At 40.6% G+C, this 17433-nt stretch overlaps 1 protein-coding gene across 1 annotated transcript in view; it reads left to right on the top strand.

The window, feature by feature from the left end:
• ano10a (anoctamin 10a) overlaps positions 1-15449 on the top strand; it is a 57230-nt gene extending 41781 nt beyond the window's left edge. The window contains exons 11-13 of the mRNA XM_063056621.1: positions 2098-2226; positions 8613-8729; positions 15041-15449. Of these exons, the coding sequence (XP_062912691.1) occupies positions 2098-2226; positions 8613-8729; positions 15041-15127 (333 nt within the window). The 3' untranslated portion in view covers positions 15128-15449. The remainder of the gene's footprint in view (positions 1-2097; positions 2227-8612; positions 8730-15040) is intronic.
• Positions 15450-17433: the final 1984 nt, after the last annotated feature.

Genomic DNA, 17433 nt, shown 5'->3' with positions numbered 1-17433 from the left:
TCGTTATGGACCCTCCCCACCTGGGACATGTCATTACTACCAAAGAGTAGCTACAGAAGCTTAAAGACCCACATTCAACATTTTGAGATTAGCTTTTTGCCCTCTGTCATCAGATTTACAGAAGGTCCGCGATTTCTACCTCAATATTCTTTTTGTTGCACTATTTTGTAATTTATAGTAATGTTATACCTTCGCACCGTACTTCTGCAGCAGTACAACAAATTTCACATCATATAAGACCGTGATAAACTTGATTCTGATCCCAATCTCTTAATGAATGCACATTTGAGTAAACGTGAAGCTGAGGCTGAAGCTGATCATGAAAGGATTCCAGACTGGCGAGATACAGGATCTTAATGAAAGGTGGATTATGCTTGAGTAGGCATATAGCCCGTGGCTCCTTATCTTCTTACATTTTCATGTTCTGGCAGCATGGTAGTGTAATGGTTAGCATCATGCTTGTAGAGCACCAGTGACCCAGGTTCAACTCCACTGTCTGTAAGGAGTTTGTTTCCTCTTGGTGCTCAGGTTTCCTCCCACATTCCAAAGATGTATGGATTAATAGGTTAATATGGGCAGCATGGATTTGTTGGGCTCGAAGGGCATGTTACCATGCTGTATCTCTAAACCAGGGGTTATGAACCTTTATGCCATGGCCCCCTACCATTAACCAAGGGGTTTGTGAGCCCCATGTTGGGAACCTCCGCTCTAAATAAAGTAAAAATAAAATATTCTGTTGTTCCAAACTGAGTTGACATGTCAGGTTAGTGATCCTTCATTGGAATGCTCCCAACTAGCCCCACCTGCTGGCGTTTACAACATTTACTGCTCTTGTTTTCCACTTCTCATATTTGCAGTACAATGGATTCCAGTTAATTGAGCCATCAGTTAATCAAGGCAGCTGCGTATTAGGGGCAACTCTTAAAAATAAAAACTATTTGAGAAAATAGCCAGAATTCCCTTCATTTATTTGGGACACACTGCCACCTAATTGGGACAGGAGACCTGCTGAACATTTTATAACTAGTGTCAGTAGCATGCAGGTTGTATGGCCATTCAACACTACACCGTGCTTAGAGTGAACAGTTTTTCAATAGCATCACTTGTGATGCTTATATTCAAAAGCAGTGATTTTTGTCACTGATAGTCTCCATGTAGTAAACAGTAAGACAATTCAGAACTCTCTTGCGCACTGCAGTTTCAAGCATTCAGGCTTGGAGATGCCAAAAATGGCCGGATGTGAAAATGAAATGATTTCACTACTTCAAGTTAGTAGTAAAGAATTTGGAGGTGTTCACAATAATCTTGAAAGTTACAATTAAAATGAAGATTTGGAGGATGCAATCGTCAAAAGCACTGTTTGAAGGCAGACTCCTAGCTGCATTAGGTGTCTGTGGTGATTTTGTTCATTTAGTCAATCAAAAGAATACCTCAGCATACTTTGAATTCCTTTGCATATAACTATTAGGAATTAATACAATTTTACAGTATGGTAGTGTTCCAATTCTGTATTTCATTTAAATACTCAATTTGTTACTCAGTTAAATGGTAGTTTGTCTTTTATACCTTTTAAACTATTTCCATGTAACCTTAGCTAATTGGGTCAGCCACTTAATTGGGCCGAAATGTACTGGCCCTGATGTGTGCCAATTAACTGGAATCCACTTTAGCTTTTGCATCTTTTTGGTATATTAGATCATTCAAATACTGTATTAGGTTTGTCTCTTTGCCACTCTTTGCAGCTGGACTCTCCAACTTGTTTGATGATACAAAGAATTTAAAACTCATGAAGAACATGAAACAGTGATCACTGTGGGATGCTGTTAGTGCAAGTGGTTAGAAATACTGCATTTAATTAGTTTTTAGAGTGGGGAATTTTTCTAGTTACTGCTGTCTGGATTTAAAGTTGTACAAAATGTTTGCCATTTATTTACTTGAGTATTTTATTTTCAACAATTGTTATTTACCATGCTTAAAATCTTTATGGATAATTTTGGGGCAAATGTTAGTCCTTGTTTGCTATTTATTTATAATGATTTAGTCCCAAGACCTCTCATTAATATGGAGCTTTTATTGAGTATTTTCTTATTTTTACAGCTAGCCTTTGAAACAATGGGAATTATTTCCGTGATGACCAATTGTGCATTGATTGGGATGTCACCCCAAGTAAAGAGTCTTTTTCAGAGTAACAGTGTAGAGCTTGTCTTGCTGATTGTGGCTGTTGAGGTAAGTTAAACATTTGCAACTAGGGAACTTAATTGGACTCGTGTGTATTTTTTTTTATCCACTGAAAAATTGTTTCCTTCCCTTCCTAACCATATGTGTTTTATCAAGGAGTAGTTAGCTTTATTAGATCCATTGCAACTTGTCAGCAAAAAGAGTATGATATCTGTTCACATGGGCATATACAGTCTGTACCCTTGCTATTTAATTTGTAAAACTGATGAAAAATTCTGTTTCAAACAATGGGCTATGAGTTTATGCAGAACAATTTAAATAGTGTAGTCTCTTTGGTTTGTTTGCTTTGGAGTGGGTGAAAATCATTTGAAAATTAAACTTGTATGCATTTGATTGCACTCAGATTGATCCCAACCATAATTTGCTTGATAAAGAAAGTATATAAGCAATCTATAATCTGTGATGGTGTGAAATTTTTGGGAATCAGTGTCCATTGGAAAGAAATGGGGATGGGGTTAAAGGAAAAATCTCCCCAAGGCTTGTTGATTTCCACCCAATGATATTGGGGAGAAAAAGGATTGAGAAATGGTGCAGAATTTTGTGTAACTCTTCAGACTTAAGATTTGTGCTTCTATGTGCAAAACGTACAAATGTAATTTTGGTTTTCTTTCATGAGAGAAAGAGTGGGTCAATGATGTGACAGGGTATTCAAATCTGGGTCTGTCACTTGGCACAGAGGAACTAGATGCTTGGCCTGGTTCAATTGAGTAAGCAGGCAGCATTAGTTTGTGAAAGTTGGATTGTGTCCGAATAAACTTAATTGTTTTTGAGGGTATCTTAACTCAGCTGGAGATTAGGTGTTTATGTGGGCTTCTCGAAGTATTTGATAAAGTACGCAGAAGGAAGTTAATAAAAATGAGTGGATGGAATGGAGAGGCAGGCTTTTAAACAGTAGCTAATGGGTAGTAGGATGTATAAGATTGAATTGGTGTACTAATGTCACATGTACTGGGGTGCAGTAAAGAACTTGTTTGGTATTCCATCCTTGATCGATCATTTCAACACACCAGTGCATTGAGGTAGTATGAGGGAAAACTAAGCCAATGCAGAATCAAGTGCTACATTACAGAGGGTGCAATGCAGGCGGACAATAAAGTGCAAGGTCATACCAAGCAACATACATCAAAGTTGCTGGTGAACGCAGCAGGCCAAGCAGCATCTATAGGAAGAGGCGCAGTCGACGTTTCAGGCCGAGACCCTTCGTCAGGACTAACTGAAGGAAGAGTGAGTAAGGGATTTGAAAGCTGGAGGGGGAGGGGGAGATGCAAAATGATAGGAGAAGACAGGAGGGGGAGGGATGGAGCCAAGAGCTGGACAGGTGATAGGCAAAAGGGGATACAAGAGGATCATGGGACAGGAGGTCCGGGAAGAAAGACGGGGGGGGGGTGACCCAGAGGATGGGCAAGAGGTATATTCAGAGGGACAGAGGGAGAAAAAGGAGAGTGAGAGAAAGAATGTGTGCATAAAAATGAGTAACAGCTGGGGTATGAGGGGGAGGTGGGGCCTAGCGGAAGTTAGAGAAGTCAATGTTCATGCCATCAGGTTGGAGGCTACCCAGACGGAATATAAGGTGTTGTTCCTCCAACCTGAGTGTGGCTTCATCTTTACAGTAGAGGAGGCCATGGATAGACATGTCAGAATGGGAATGGGATGTGGAATTAAAATGTGTGGCCACTGGGAGATCCTGCTTTCTCTGGCGGACAGAGCGTAGATGTTCAGCAAAGCGGTCTCCCAGTCTGCGTCGGGTCTCACCAATATATAAAAGGCCACATCGGGAGCACCGGACGCAGTATATCACCCCAGTCGACTCACAGGTGAAGTGATGCCTCACCTGGAAGGACTGTTTGGGGCCCTGAATGGTGGTAAGGGAGGAAGTGTAAGGGCATGTGTAGCACTTGTTCTGCTTACACGGATAAGTGCCAGGAGGGAGATCAGTGGGGAGGGATGGGGGGGACGAATGGACAAGGGAGTTGTGTAGGGAGCGATCCCTGCGGAATGCAGAGAGAGGGGGGGAGGGAAAGATGTGCTTAGTGGTGGGATCCCGTTGGAGGTGGCGGAAGTTACGGAGAAGGTCATACCAAGGTAGATTGTGCGGTCAAGAGTCCATCTTGTACTGAAGGACCATTCATCAATCTTATAATGGTGACATAGAAGCCATCCTTGGGTCTGGTACTATATGCTTTCAGGCTTTTGTATCTTCTATCCTGAAGGGAGAGGTGAGAAGAAAGATTGTCTAAGGTGGGTGTAGTCTTTGATTATGCTGGCTGTTTTACAGTGACAGCAAGAGGCATAGACAGTCCACGGAGGGGAGGCTGATTTCTTTGATGGACTGATCGGTGTTCACGTGTCTCTGCAGGTTTTTTTTTTGTGATCTCGGGCAGAGCAGTTGCCATTCCAAACCTGGATATGTGGGTGGGGTGTTTTCTACGGTGCACCTATAAAATTGGTGAGGGTGGCAGGGGACCTGCCAGATTTCGTAGCCTCCTGTAGAAGTGGGCTTGCTGATGAGTTTTCTTGTATGTGGTGTCTACATGGTTGGACCAGGATATGCCTTGAGTGTAGACTCCTGGAATTGAAGCTGTGAACCCTCTCCACCTTATTGCCATTGATGTAAACAGCATCGTGTACACTGTCCCCCTTTCTGGTTAATGACTAGATCTTCTGTTTTGCTGACAAGAGAATGTACTTTGATCAGCAGAATGTGAAGAAGTTTGATTCCAGATGTCAGTATTGGAGCCTGTTCACCATACCTATCAATGAAAGGTGAAAGATAGTGTTGTGTATCCTTGTTTGTAGACAGCACTAAGAGTTTCAGTAAATGCTGTAGACACTAACAACAACTATCATATGGATATTTAAGGGTCAAGTGAGTGAGTGAAACTGGCAGATGGAGTTCTAATCAGTGCGGATCCAAGAAAGACAAATGAGAATATCTGGATGAGGAACTGTGGATGGGCAGAAGTTGACGTGCCCATGTGAACAAACCAGTGTAGGAAATAGTTACTAAGCCATTGAAACATTGATCTTTACTTCAAAATAAATGAAGGGGAAGGGGGTTGGGTGGAAGGTGTACATTTAATTGTGTAGACCCTTGTTTGGTCCCCACCTGAAATTCTGCAGCCCAAGAATGGTACTGATTTTTCCACTTGTGGAGAGAGATGAAAAATAGTGTACATAAAGTTACAATGCAAGAAGGAACTCGAGACCCAGATTGGTGAGAATAACTGTGCACCATAATTCATGACGGAGCTGACTATTAAAGATGCATCTAAGGGGGCACTGCAAAAACATATGGAGGGAGGTTTGAGACAAGCTAATCAGGGCTAAATGAAGAGGGGTGATGCAGGAGTAAATGGAACAGGTGAGTAATTCAGCCACATTTGGATAGGAAACATCCTTTTGCTGTGAGTGACCTGTTCTCTCACAACCAACTTTGTACTCTTCCATGGACACTGTCATATCCTCAGATGTTACTTTCTGCCTAATTTAGACTGGTTGGTGTAAATAATAGAAATTCTCCTTGGTGTTTTGCACTTGAACAACTTTGCCAGAGATAGCAGTCTTGTTATTGTTGTATCACTATGGTACATAGGATCTTGCTGTGCTGTACATGTCTGTGTTACAGCAGTGACCAGACTTCATTAGGCTGTAAAACACCGACACGTCATACTAATGGGCCAACATTTTATTTTGGATTAAATGGCTCTGAAAGTGCAGTGAGTTTTCTTTTCATGAACCACCCCCACCCGCCTCACTATGAGATGACATTGGTTCTATGTTATTGCAATCAATCCTGTCAGTTGTGATAAAATTATAATTTTTACCCACTAACATGTTAATACCAGCAGAGGGAGTAGTGGAACCACAAATGTAAAACATAAATGGACAAGGTTTTTTTTGTTGTTGCAAGTCACCCATTAACATATGTTCATAGCTAGACTTGGCTGTAAAACAAAAAAATTAGTGTAGTAATTTATTTTGCATGTTCAATTGATGGAGCTGGAAGTTGTGTTACATCTGTGAAAGAATCTCGGAGGTGAACAGATGGGAAAAGTAGCCGTGAGTCTTTGTGTTTGAAGGGTTGCAGTCAAAGCAAACATTGGGGAAAATCGGTTGATTATTGTCACGTTTACTGAGGTACAGTGAAAGCTTTACTGTATCCATACAGATGTCATCCATAGGGATCATTTCATCCCATCAATACATTCAGTAGTAATAAGGGAAAAAGAATATAATAGTACAGTTACAGAGAAAGTGCACTGCAGGCAAATAGTAAGGTGTAAGCCAAGATGAAGTAGATTGAGGTTGAGTCCATTCTGTCATACTAGAGCACTGTTCTATTGTTGTATAACAGTGTGATAGAAGCTGTCCTTGAGACAGTTTGAACACGTTTTGACTCTTTTGTATAATTTGCCAGAGTGAGTGGGTCTTTGATTATGTTGGCTGATTTACCGAGGCAGTGAGAAGTGTTGACAGGCAGAGCAGTTGCAACAAAAAGTTGTGATGCATCTGGACTGGTTGCTGATGGTGATCCTATTAAAATTGCTGAAGGTCAAATTTTCATGCTGTCATTGTTTTTTGGCTAAAATACAATGTTCATGATTTTCCTTGATTATTCATTCATGAGATGTGGACGTCACTAGCAAAACCAGCATTTATAGTCTAACTTAAATGCTTCTGATCTGAGTAGCTTCCTGGATGAATACCATTAGAGAGTTTAGAGTAAACTCTAATCTGGTATGCAAACCAGAGTGGATGAGGAAGGCATATTTGCTCCTCAGAAGGGCATTAGTTTTCACTCCTGTTCTGGTTTATAATTCTGGATTTATTTAAATGCTTGATGGTCAGTCTTTTGAATTCTCTATCCCAGAGGCTGCGAAGCGCAGTCATGGACTACATTAGAGATGGGGTTCAACAGAGAATGATAGGTTTTTCAAGTCATTATAGAATCAAAAGGTAGGGGGATATTGCAGGAAACTGGTGGCAAGGTGAAAGGTCAGCCTTGCACTTGTTGAATGATGAAGTGGGCTTGAAGCACTATCTGGCCTCTTCTACTTTTATTTCTTGTGTACTTGATCATGCATTTCAAGTGAGAAGTTTTTATTCCATTGCAGGAATAGCAAATTGCCCCACCATGGAAGGTGCCCTCTTTCAGATGAGTTTAACCAGGATTCTGTCAGTCATCTCAGGAGGTGCACATAGATGGTGGCTCTCTTATCTTCAACATTGCCAAATTACTTAATGATTTAGAGAAAACTTCAATCAGATACATGCATAGTTCTGTTGGAACTCAGCCGGCCAGGTGGCATCTATGGAAAGGAGTACACAGTCAATGTTTCAGGCTGAAGCCCTTCATCAGAACTGGAAAAAGAATTGAGAAGTCAGAGTAAGAAGGTATGGGGAGGGGAGGAAGAAGTACAAAGTAGGTGATAGGTGGATCTGAGAGGGGTGAAGCAAAGAGCTGTGAAGTCAATTGGTGAAAGAGATAAAGGGCTGGAGAAGGGGGAATCTGATAGGAGACGACAGAAACCTTGGAAGAAAGGGAAGGGGGAGGAGCACTGGGGGGCGGTGCGGTGATAGGCAGGTAAAGAGATAAGGTGAGAGATGGGAATGGGGAATGGTGAAGGAGAGGGGTGAAACTACTGGAAGTTGGAGAAATTGATATTCGTGCCATCAGGTTGGAGGCTATAAGGTGTTGCTCCTCTAACCTGAGTGTGGCCTCACCGCAGCAGTAGAGGAGGCCATGGACCGATGTTTTGGAATGGAAAGTAGAATTAAAATGGGTGACCACCGGGAGATCCCACTTTTTCTGGTAAGTGGGCTATCAATCTGTGTCTGGTCTCACCGATATACAGAAGGCCACACCAGGAGTGTCAGCTGCAGTAGATGACCCCAGCAGACTCATAGGTGAAGTGCTGCCTCACCTGGAAGGACTGTTTGGGACCCGGAATGGTAGAAAGGGAGGAGGTCCCTACTACCTTGTACTTCCTCTTTTCCCCATCTTCTTACTCTGACTTCTGAACTCTTTTCCCAGTTCTGATGAAGGGTTTCAGCCAGAAACATTGACTGTTTACTCTTTCCCATAAATGCTGCCTGGCCTGCTGAGTTCCTCCAGCATTTTGTGTGTATTACTTTGATTTCCTGATCTGCAGATTTTCTCTTGTTTATCAATCAGATACTGTTGGGCAGTAAATGGTTAACTGCCTGTTGGAGTAAATTCATCTCGTCCTTCAGACAGTCAGTGTATCTAAGGAAATGTATGAATAAGCACTTCTTGTATGTTGAAATGATGCAATATGAATGCAATAAAGCTTTTTAAAATAAGTCCTTTGTATTTTCATGAATTTTCATGTTGCACACCCTATATCTTGCAGCATGTTCTGTTGGCTCTGAAATTTATCCTGGCATTTGCCATCTCGGACATCCCAAGTGATATCCGTACTAAAGTGGCCAGGATGGAATTTGAGTCCATGGAGGCCCTGAAACGAAAGGTAAGATGTGATAGTTAATGATCAATTAAAACCTCAAGATGTTTAATAATTCCATCACATGAATTTCAATTACTTGTATGTTTGGCATATGTTCTCTTCCTTTCTCTGAAGTCTTCCACTAAGATGGTGGCAAATTGGATCACTTATCCAGATAAATATAATCTTACTGCTTTAACTAAATGGTTGTGGGGTTCAATGGATTAGCAAGCTTCTTAGGTTTATTATAATTTAGTAGAATTAATAATTGCAAGACTAGAGGTATTTTCTTAATGGCCATTTACAACCTCAGAATGGCACTAAGTTCCAGGCAGTCAGCTATGCTTTTCAAGTATAGTCAGAACTGTATGATAGGAACTGTGGTAGTTGAAGCTTGACTGTAAGCACTCAAATTAAAATGGGATAAACTATTGTTTCTTTAGAGAGTTGACCATTGGTCAGCACAATACAGAGCTCCACTGCCCTCCAAATAGTGCTGCCAAAAGTGTGGACATCCTCTCAGTTAATGCATTGACTGGAAGCTAAAGCCACCTGCAGTCTGGAGCAGGTCTGATGTTGCTTGTGACTTTCGTATTGCAGTTGCTATTTGTCATCTGAATACATGAAGATCAATGCCCTTTGATACAGGCTGTTAGAAATATTAACATTTATTCATTTAGCACTGTTGTTCCTAAGTAAAAAATATTCACAAATCTGAAAGTCTGAGAGAGAGAGAAATTATTTTTTCTGTGCTGTGTATTTCCATGGTCCCACTTTCTGAAAAAGACTAGCAGAAATGACTATTAAGCTGCATGGTGACTGGCGGTTTGGATTCAGAATTGGTTTGTTCATTGAACACCGAGGGTGGTTATGAAAGGGTGTTATTCTGGCTGGTGGTCCATGACCAGTGGTATTCCACAGGGATTAGTGCTGGAGCCTCTGCTGTTCATTACATGATTGGAAATATAGATGGGTGGGTTAGGGTGTTTGCAGATGACACAAAGATTAGTGGAATTGTGCAGAGTGAATTCAATCTACAGATATGGGCAAGGGAAATGGCAGATAGAGTTTAATCCAGAAAAATGTGAGGTGTTGCAATTTTGTTGCACACTTGTGTCAAATGTAAGGGGGAGGTATATAATTACAGCAGGACCCTTAATAGCACTAATTTACAAAGAGAATCTTGGGTTCATTTCCAGTGCTCAGTGGCCACACATGTTGCTAGGGTAGTCAAGAAGGTATATAGAATTTGATGTTGCAGTGTTTGCCGAGCTTGACAATTAGCTTGCAGATATTTCACCACCAGTTGAGGTGACATAGTGTGCAGATGTTGGTGTGCAATGAGGTACATGGTATACTTGCTTTCAGTGATCAAGGCAAGAATCAGGAAGTCATGTTGCAGCTATATAAAACTTAGGTTAGACTGTACAGAGTTTCTGGTCACCCAAATACAGGAATAAAGTGGAGGCTTTGGGGGGGAGAATGCAGGTTTACCAAGAATCTCTGGTTAGGTAAGATGGCAGGGTACTTGGATGTGGCTGCCACTCAGGGTCCAATCAAAGGTGTATTTGTTGATCTTGCATGTCTCTTCTATGATCGCAAGTCACTGCTAGATACCAAAAGTATTAAGTACTGCAGGACTATCCCATTCACGAGTTGCTCGACAGTAACGGAGCTGGACGTACTGCATACTGTTGTGCTGTCACCTGTTGTGCCAAGATCAGTGCGTGGTCCAAAAGAAAGGTGCAAGTGATTGTCTCGGAGGTTTTTATTGTGATCACAAGACCCGGTTGGACAGTGATACCATAGAATACTGGTTCATTGGTGAGACTGACAGTGGGGGATCAGTGTTGCGTGAACAAGACCCTCATGCCTCGCAGTCACCTGCTGTCGCCGGGGAAGGAAAAGCCGGGGCTGGCTGTGTGCATCTGGGTTGTGGCTGGCCCCTCCAGTTGGTGTTGCTCTCCAGTATTTGCATGGTGGAAGAATAAACTGAACTAGGACAACTCGGTGACTTGGGCTATATTATTACTTTTTCTTTGTTACTGTATGTTTTTCTGAAATCATAACCATATGTGCTATTGGTAACGTGTTTGCACCTTGCCCTGAAGGAACTCTTTTGTTTGGCTGTATTCGTGTATGGTTAAATGATAATTAAACTTGAAACTTAAACATTTTGCATGGATTAGAGAACATGAGCAAGGAGTGGTTGGACATACTTGGGTTGTTTTTTTTCTGGAGAGTTGAAGGCTGAAGGGGGTCCTTATATAAGTTTATAAAAATTATTATGAGATGCACAGCGAGACAGTCTCTTTTTCCCTGGGAGAAATAACAAATAGTAGAGGAGATTATTTAATGTGAGAAGGGAAAGTTTAAGGATGTACAAGGCAAGGTACCTGGAATCGGGTGCCAGGGCTATTGGGGAAATGGATACAATAGTAGTGTTTAAAAGACTGTTAGACGTGAATATGCAGGGAATGAAGGCATGCAGATCATGTGCAGGCAGAAGAGATTTAGTTTAATTCAGCGTTGCATTCGTCACAGGTATCAAAGGCCAAAGGACCTGTTTCTGTGTACTGTTCTGTGTTTTGTGTTCTATTTCACAAAATAACAGTATAAGTAAGAAGGAGACAGCCACTCGGCACATGAAGTTATAATAGTGGCCCTTCAAATTTTCTGTTTATACCTTGCCTCCTTCTTTGGATGCAGTGCCAGCACATTCCAAAGTATCGTTATTATTTAGTAATGTGCTGATGGGTCAGCCCTGAATGGAAAATTACCTTGCCAAGGTTACGTTCACCACACTGAGAACTGCTGAGTACAGACTATGGGCTATGGGTTGGATAAGTGAGGCTAATATGAACTTTGCAGCTTTTTAAAGCATTGCTGCTGTGATTGGCACAACATGCAGGAAGCCAATGTGCTGAGAGCCAAATGTATCCACTAGGAAGCTTAGCAAAACCAAGATGTGGAATAAGGACAATTGTTCCAAATAGTTCCAGATCAAAGGAGGAATTCGATGCAGTCAGGACAAATGCATTTGACTTGGAAACAACACTATTGCTAGCAATTGATGAGTTATCTTCACATTACACAAAAAGTCTAGTATCATTAAACTGAGTCTGTCATTAATAAACTGTCTGTTATTTAATAAAGTGTTAATAATTAGGAGTTTCTAATTAACCTCCTGTAATACATCATTCAGGGAAGCATGATTCTTAAAGAGACGAAGTTGCAGTGTTCATCATGGATGGTTTGTTAGCTGGTATCTTGTAAAGACAATTTAGTAGGGAGTTCCTCTTTGGAGAGCTGAAACTGGCAGTTAGATATTGGGTGGAACGTATTTTTCATTGAGCTTGATTTTCTCCTTCCCAGAAGAAAATTTGGCAGAAAACTGAAATAGTGGACTGCAGGATGCCATGTTAACGTCAAAGCATGTTAATTTTTGAAAACAGAATTAAAAGGTACAGGGAGAAATGTAGGCTGAAAGGGTCATATTTACCATTTCAGAATGATACACTGTTAAACATCTTTAAGGCTTTATCTTAGTGAGATGCTTACTTAGATCGAAAATTGAATTATTTATGTGCAAAGACAATTGACATTTTGTTTCTGTAAGGTAAAGGTTCTGAGATGATAGGATCTTGTAGTGAATAGGATCGGGCTTTTGAGTCCAGCTGCTGCAAGGTGTAAGAGATTTAAAAATAACCCAAACCTGCATGACTTGTGTGATCTTTATAGTGAGGGCCATGAATTAATTTGACACACAGTAATTCTTATAAATTTATCAGCATTCACTGGTTCATTATAAAAAGAAAAAGAAAATAGTTATTTTATAATCTGTAGAATTCACTTCCACAGATGATTGTAGAGGCCAAGTCATTAGCTTTATTTAAAGCAGAGGTCGATAGCTTCTTGATTAATAAGAGTGTCAAAGGTTACAGGGAGAGGACAAGAGAATGATATTGAGAAGTCAGTGTGCAGAATGGCCTAATTCTACTCCTGTGGCAGAGCATTTGTAAGCAGTGATCCCTTGTTTCTACCACATGAGAAAATATTTTTTCACACAATCTTGCATTAGATAGATAGATATACTTTATTAATCCCGAGGGAAATTTGGTTTCGTTACAGCCGCACCAACCAAGAATAGAGCATAAATATAGCAATACAAAAACCCCCAACAATCAAACAACAAAATGCAAACTACGCCAGATGGAAAATAAGTCCAGGACCACGTCAACAAGTTGTGATTCATCCTTATAAGCTCTGGGGATACAGGCCTAGCCTAATCATTCTTCAGAAGCAACTTTCCATTCCAGTAGTGGTGTAGTAAACATTCTCTAAACTGCTTCCAATGTATTTATATCCTTAAATATGTGTATTTGCTGTTTTTCTTTGATTTAACACTTGATCTTTCACATCTCCCTTTTGTTATAACTGCTTTTTTATGCCTTACTTTGGGAAACTACTATGTTCCATAACCCAGTGAGACAAGATGTTACTGCAAAGATGCATTGAACAGTAGTTAATTAAATTTAGTGCAACAGTAATATTCATCTGTAATTCTATGAGGCAACTAATGGTTCATCCAAGCAATATTTCCTAAGTTAGAAATAATTGAGATTTTGCTGAAAACATTACATCATCCATTTTGGGGTAGGATAATGTTGTAGCAATGGAGATGTGTTGGTAAATAGAAACAATGTTTTCAGTCCAGAATTGAACAGATGCTGGTGTAAAGAAACTTCTTCCATTCAAGTTTATTTCCAGTCTTTCTCTGATCTTCCATGACACTTTCCACAGAATGTTATTTTGTTACCAGTTGTGTGTTGCAGCATCTCATGAAATCTTTGCGAATTTACATTTTGTGCTATATATCACTTCAGTTAAATATTTAGCAACTTTGAGATGAAAGAAATGTAGTGGTGGGTCTTGTGCAAATTAAGGGCTCAGACCGGTTCATATGCTCAGATTCTTATCCTTGGAATTCAGAAAGTTTCTGGATACATCATAATGGTGAAAGATGCTGCAGATATGCAAATCTTGAGTCTGAATGGATTTTTTTTTTGGATCTTGCTTCATGTCCCAGAAGCATAGAATAGATGCAGTCCTTTGAGATTCCTTACTACCTCCTCCACTTTGCTGTCCAATCTCACCTTCCCATTCCTTCCTATAGTGTTTTAAATCACAGACTATATTTGACAACTGATTATCCATTAACTTCAAATAGGCTTTGACAAAGATTTATAAACCTTTGAAATTACTCATCTAAGTCCCAGAAAACTAATTCCTTAAACTAAGATCATGCTTGCGAGTTTTAGAACCTTTGGATTGAGGAAACATCCAGCCCATCAATTGTGTAGTATAGTGAATTCTAGTTAATTCGGACACACCAGGAACAGTGCATTTTGACCCAATTAAGCAGCTGCCCCAACTAGCGACAGTTTCATAGAAATAGTTAAAAATATTTTTAAAAAAACAAACTACTGTTTAACTGAGTAACAAATCGTATATTTAAATGAAATGCAGAACAGATTATATCCCTACCAATTCTACTATAGTACTATAAACCTGTATAATTTCCTGATGGTTGTTAACAGTGGAATTTCATTGCCGTGTTCTTTTTTGGCTGTAAATGAACAAAACAGTGCAGATAATAGACCACCTTCATACGATGCTTCTGACTATCGCATTCTTCAAATTTTCATTTTTACTGTAACATTCAAGATGATCATCGAGACCTTCAAGTTAGGAACTATGAATAATTTGATGTAGTGAAATAGTTTAATTTGCACTCCTGGTCATTTCTGGCATCTCCAAGCCAGAATGCTTGAAACCACAGTGAGTGCAAAACAGTTCTGAATTATCTTACTGCTTATTTCTACAAATATCAGTGACAAAAATCACTGCTTTTTACACAGACGGGGTCACACGGAGAGGGGGAGAGAGACACACCCACACATCCACCCAAACAAGTGCATATGCCTGACACTAGTTAGAAACTATTCAACAACAGTCTCCTGGCCCATTTAAGCGGCATAGAAGAGTCCCAAATAAATGAAGGCAATCCTGGCTATTTTCTCATTTTGTTTTTGTTCTTTAAGATTTGTCCCAAATAATAAGTGGTTGCCCTAATTAACCAATAGCCCAGTTAACCAGAATCTACTTTGTTTCAATGAAATGCTGGAACAACATTATTACTGTATCATATTGTTCCCTCAAAGATCCACTTACCTCTTGCCTTTGCACATAATACAGGACTTATTCTTACCCTGCTTAAGGTAGACATCACCAAATTTTCTGGCCTCTCAGTGATCTGATTTTTGTTCCCACAGCAAATAAAGGAAGCTGACGAATCAATGGCCAAGGAAGAGCAACTTGATGAAACAAAGAGAGAATGGGAAGAAAAGAAAAAACTTTGAATATATACATTTTTGACTGAAATGGATTAAGTTTAGTGTGAAGATGAGAATGTCTCTCAACACAGTGCTTGGTGGCTCTTTGTAAATATATCCATTTTCTGAAGCCTGCATAAATCATTGTAGTCACACCCATGCAGATAAAGCAAGTTGAATGGTGCAGAACATATTATGAAGGCAGGATGGAGAAATAAAACTTGTATTTGAGTAGGTATATAAAATATAATAAATAAGACCGCACCTCTTAACTTGTAAAAACACTTTGCAAGCTTCACATTAAATAAATGAGATTTCTGGCTTCAAACTTTTCATACTAAAGCTGTACTCTTTTGTCTTCATTTATCTTGCATATTACACTTAGCAACTTTAGGATTTTTGCTATGCACATGTGAATATGGAAATCTTCAATCTGCCCATTATTACATTCAAGTAGCTTGACTACTTTGGTTCCAGTTCTGTGTTCTGAGGTGATCACTGGAAACCCAACAAATCTAATTCACAATCTGGCATGCCCAAAGAGGGTTTCTTCATGGTTGTACCTGAGAAAATGAATGGGCAGAATGTCCATGCCAGGGCTTTGTTGACATAACTCCACCAAATGACAGCAGACCCAGAACCAATGTGGTTACATGAATAAAATGCTTTCTCAGCTTACTTTACGATTACTTAGCTCTGAAATTACAGTGTGACATCCACCATCTCCCATTGAAAATGACTGGTTGCATTATATTCTGCCATATGCAGCTATTTTTGGATCAAGTTCCAATATTCCAGGCCATAAAAGTTTCAATGAACATGCAGGTTTTTTTAAAAGTTACCTGTAATATTAAAAAAATACAATGGTAAAATAATATCAAGTTTGAACAGCGGCGAATCAGATTGGGAGCAAGAGAGGGAGTGACTCACTCAGGTCAAGGAATGACTCGCTCTTCGTGGGAGTTCTGGCATTTGAACAACCGATCAAAGTTTGGGATTCATTAGCGAGTGCAAATTAAGGTGGGGCAAGTAGAATTGTGATTGTTGGAGTGGAAAGTGTTAGTGTGGGGATTTTGAGGCTTGAGTGAGAGGCGAAAAGCTGTAGGTAGATTTTTTTCTCTAATTTATTATTTTCTCCTTTTATAATTGCACAGCTAGAACAGTAAGGATGTTAGGAAAGTTGAATGCTCCTCTTGTGGGATGTTGGAAGGCAGGGAAACCTCCAGTGTCTCTGACACCTGTGGGAAGTACATCCAGCTGCAGCTAACACTCTGCGTTAAGGAGTTGGAGCTGGAATTGGATGATTCCGGATCATTCAGGAGGCTGAGTGGGTGATAGAACATATGGAGAGGTAGTTACATCTAAGGTACAGGACACAGGAAACTGAGTGACAATCAGGTGGGGGAAAGGGCCATCCCCCTCAACAACAGGTATATCACTTTGGGTACTGTTGTGGGGGTGCTGGGGGGAAAATGGCCGAGTAGAGGAAAGTCACGGTGGTCAGGTCTCCGGCTCTGTGGCTCAGGAGGGAAGATGGGGAGAAGAGGCTAGCTGTGATGATGGGGGAATGGGAAGGATGAGAATGAGATTCTCATAGTATGTTGGCTCCTGGGTGCCAGGGTTCGTGACATCTCAAACCGAGTCCTCGCCATTCTTAAGTAGGGGGGTAAGTAGCCAGAGGTTGTGGTCCATGTGGGTATCACTGATATAGGTAGGAAGAAGGACAAAGTTCTGCAAAGTGAGTTCAGGGAGCTAGGTGCTAAGTTAAAGGACAAGACCTCCAGGCTTGTGATCTTGGGATTGCTACCCATGCCATGAGCTAGTGAGGGCAGAAATGGGAAGATGATACAGTTTAATGCATGGCTGGTGTAGGAGAGAGGGTGTCAGAGTTTTGAATCATTGGGCTTGCTTCCAGGGAAGGAGGAACCTGTACAAAGGAGACACTTTGCACCTAAATAGGAGGGGGACTAATATTCTAGTGGAAAGGTTTGCTGGTACTGATTGGGAAAGGGTGGCAGTTAAACTATAATCGCAGGGGATTTGCAGGAAGAATATAGTGGCTTGATTCTGGAGATGAGAGTGTTAGACTATGAGGAGAGATTGAGTTGCCTGGGACTGTGCTTGCTGGAATTCAGAAGGGTGAGAGGAGATCTTGTAGAAACATATAAAATTATGAAAGGGATAGAGAAGAGGCAGGACAGCTGTTTCCACTGGTCGGTAACACTAGAACTAGGGGATGTAGCCTCAAGATTCAGGGGAGTAAATTTAGGACAGAGATGAGGAGGAACTGCTTTTCCCAAAGAGTGGTGAATCTGTGGAATTCTCTGCCCAAT

Source organism: Mobula hypostoma, chromosome 1 (genome assembly GCF_963921235.1).
Source record: "Mobula hypostoma chromosome 1, sMobHyp1.1, whole genome shotgun sequence".
NCBI classification, from domain to species: domain Eukaryota; kingdom Metazoa; phylum Chordata; class Chondrichthyes; order Myliobatiformes; family Myliobatidae; genus Mobula; species Mobula hypostoma.
Note: the sequence above shows the minus strand (reverse complement) of the source record. Positions and strands in the feature narration are given on the sequence as shown.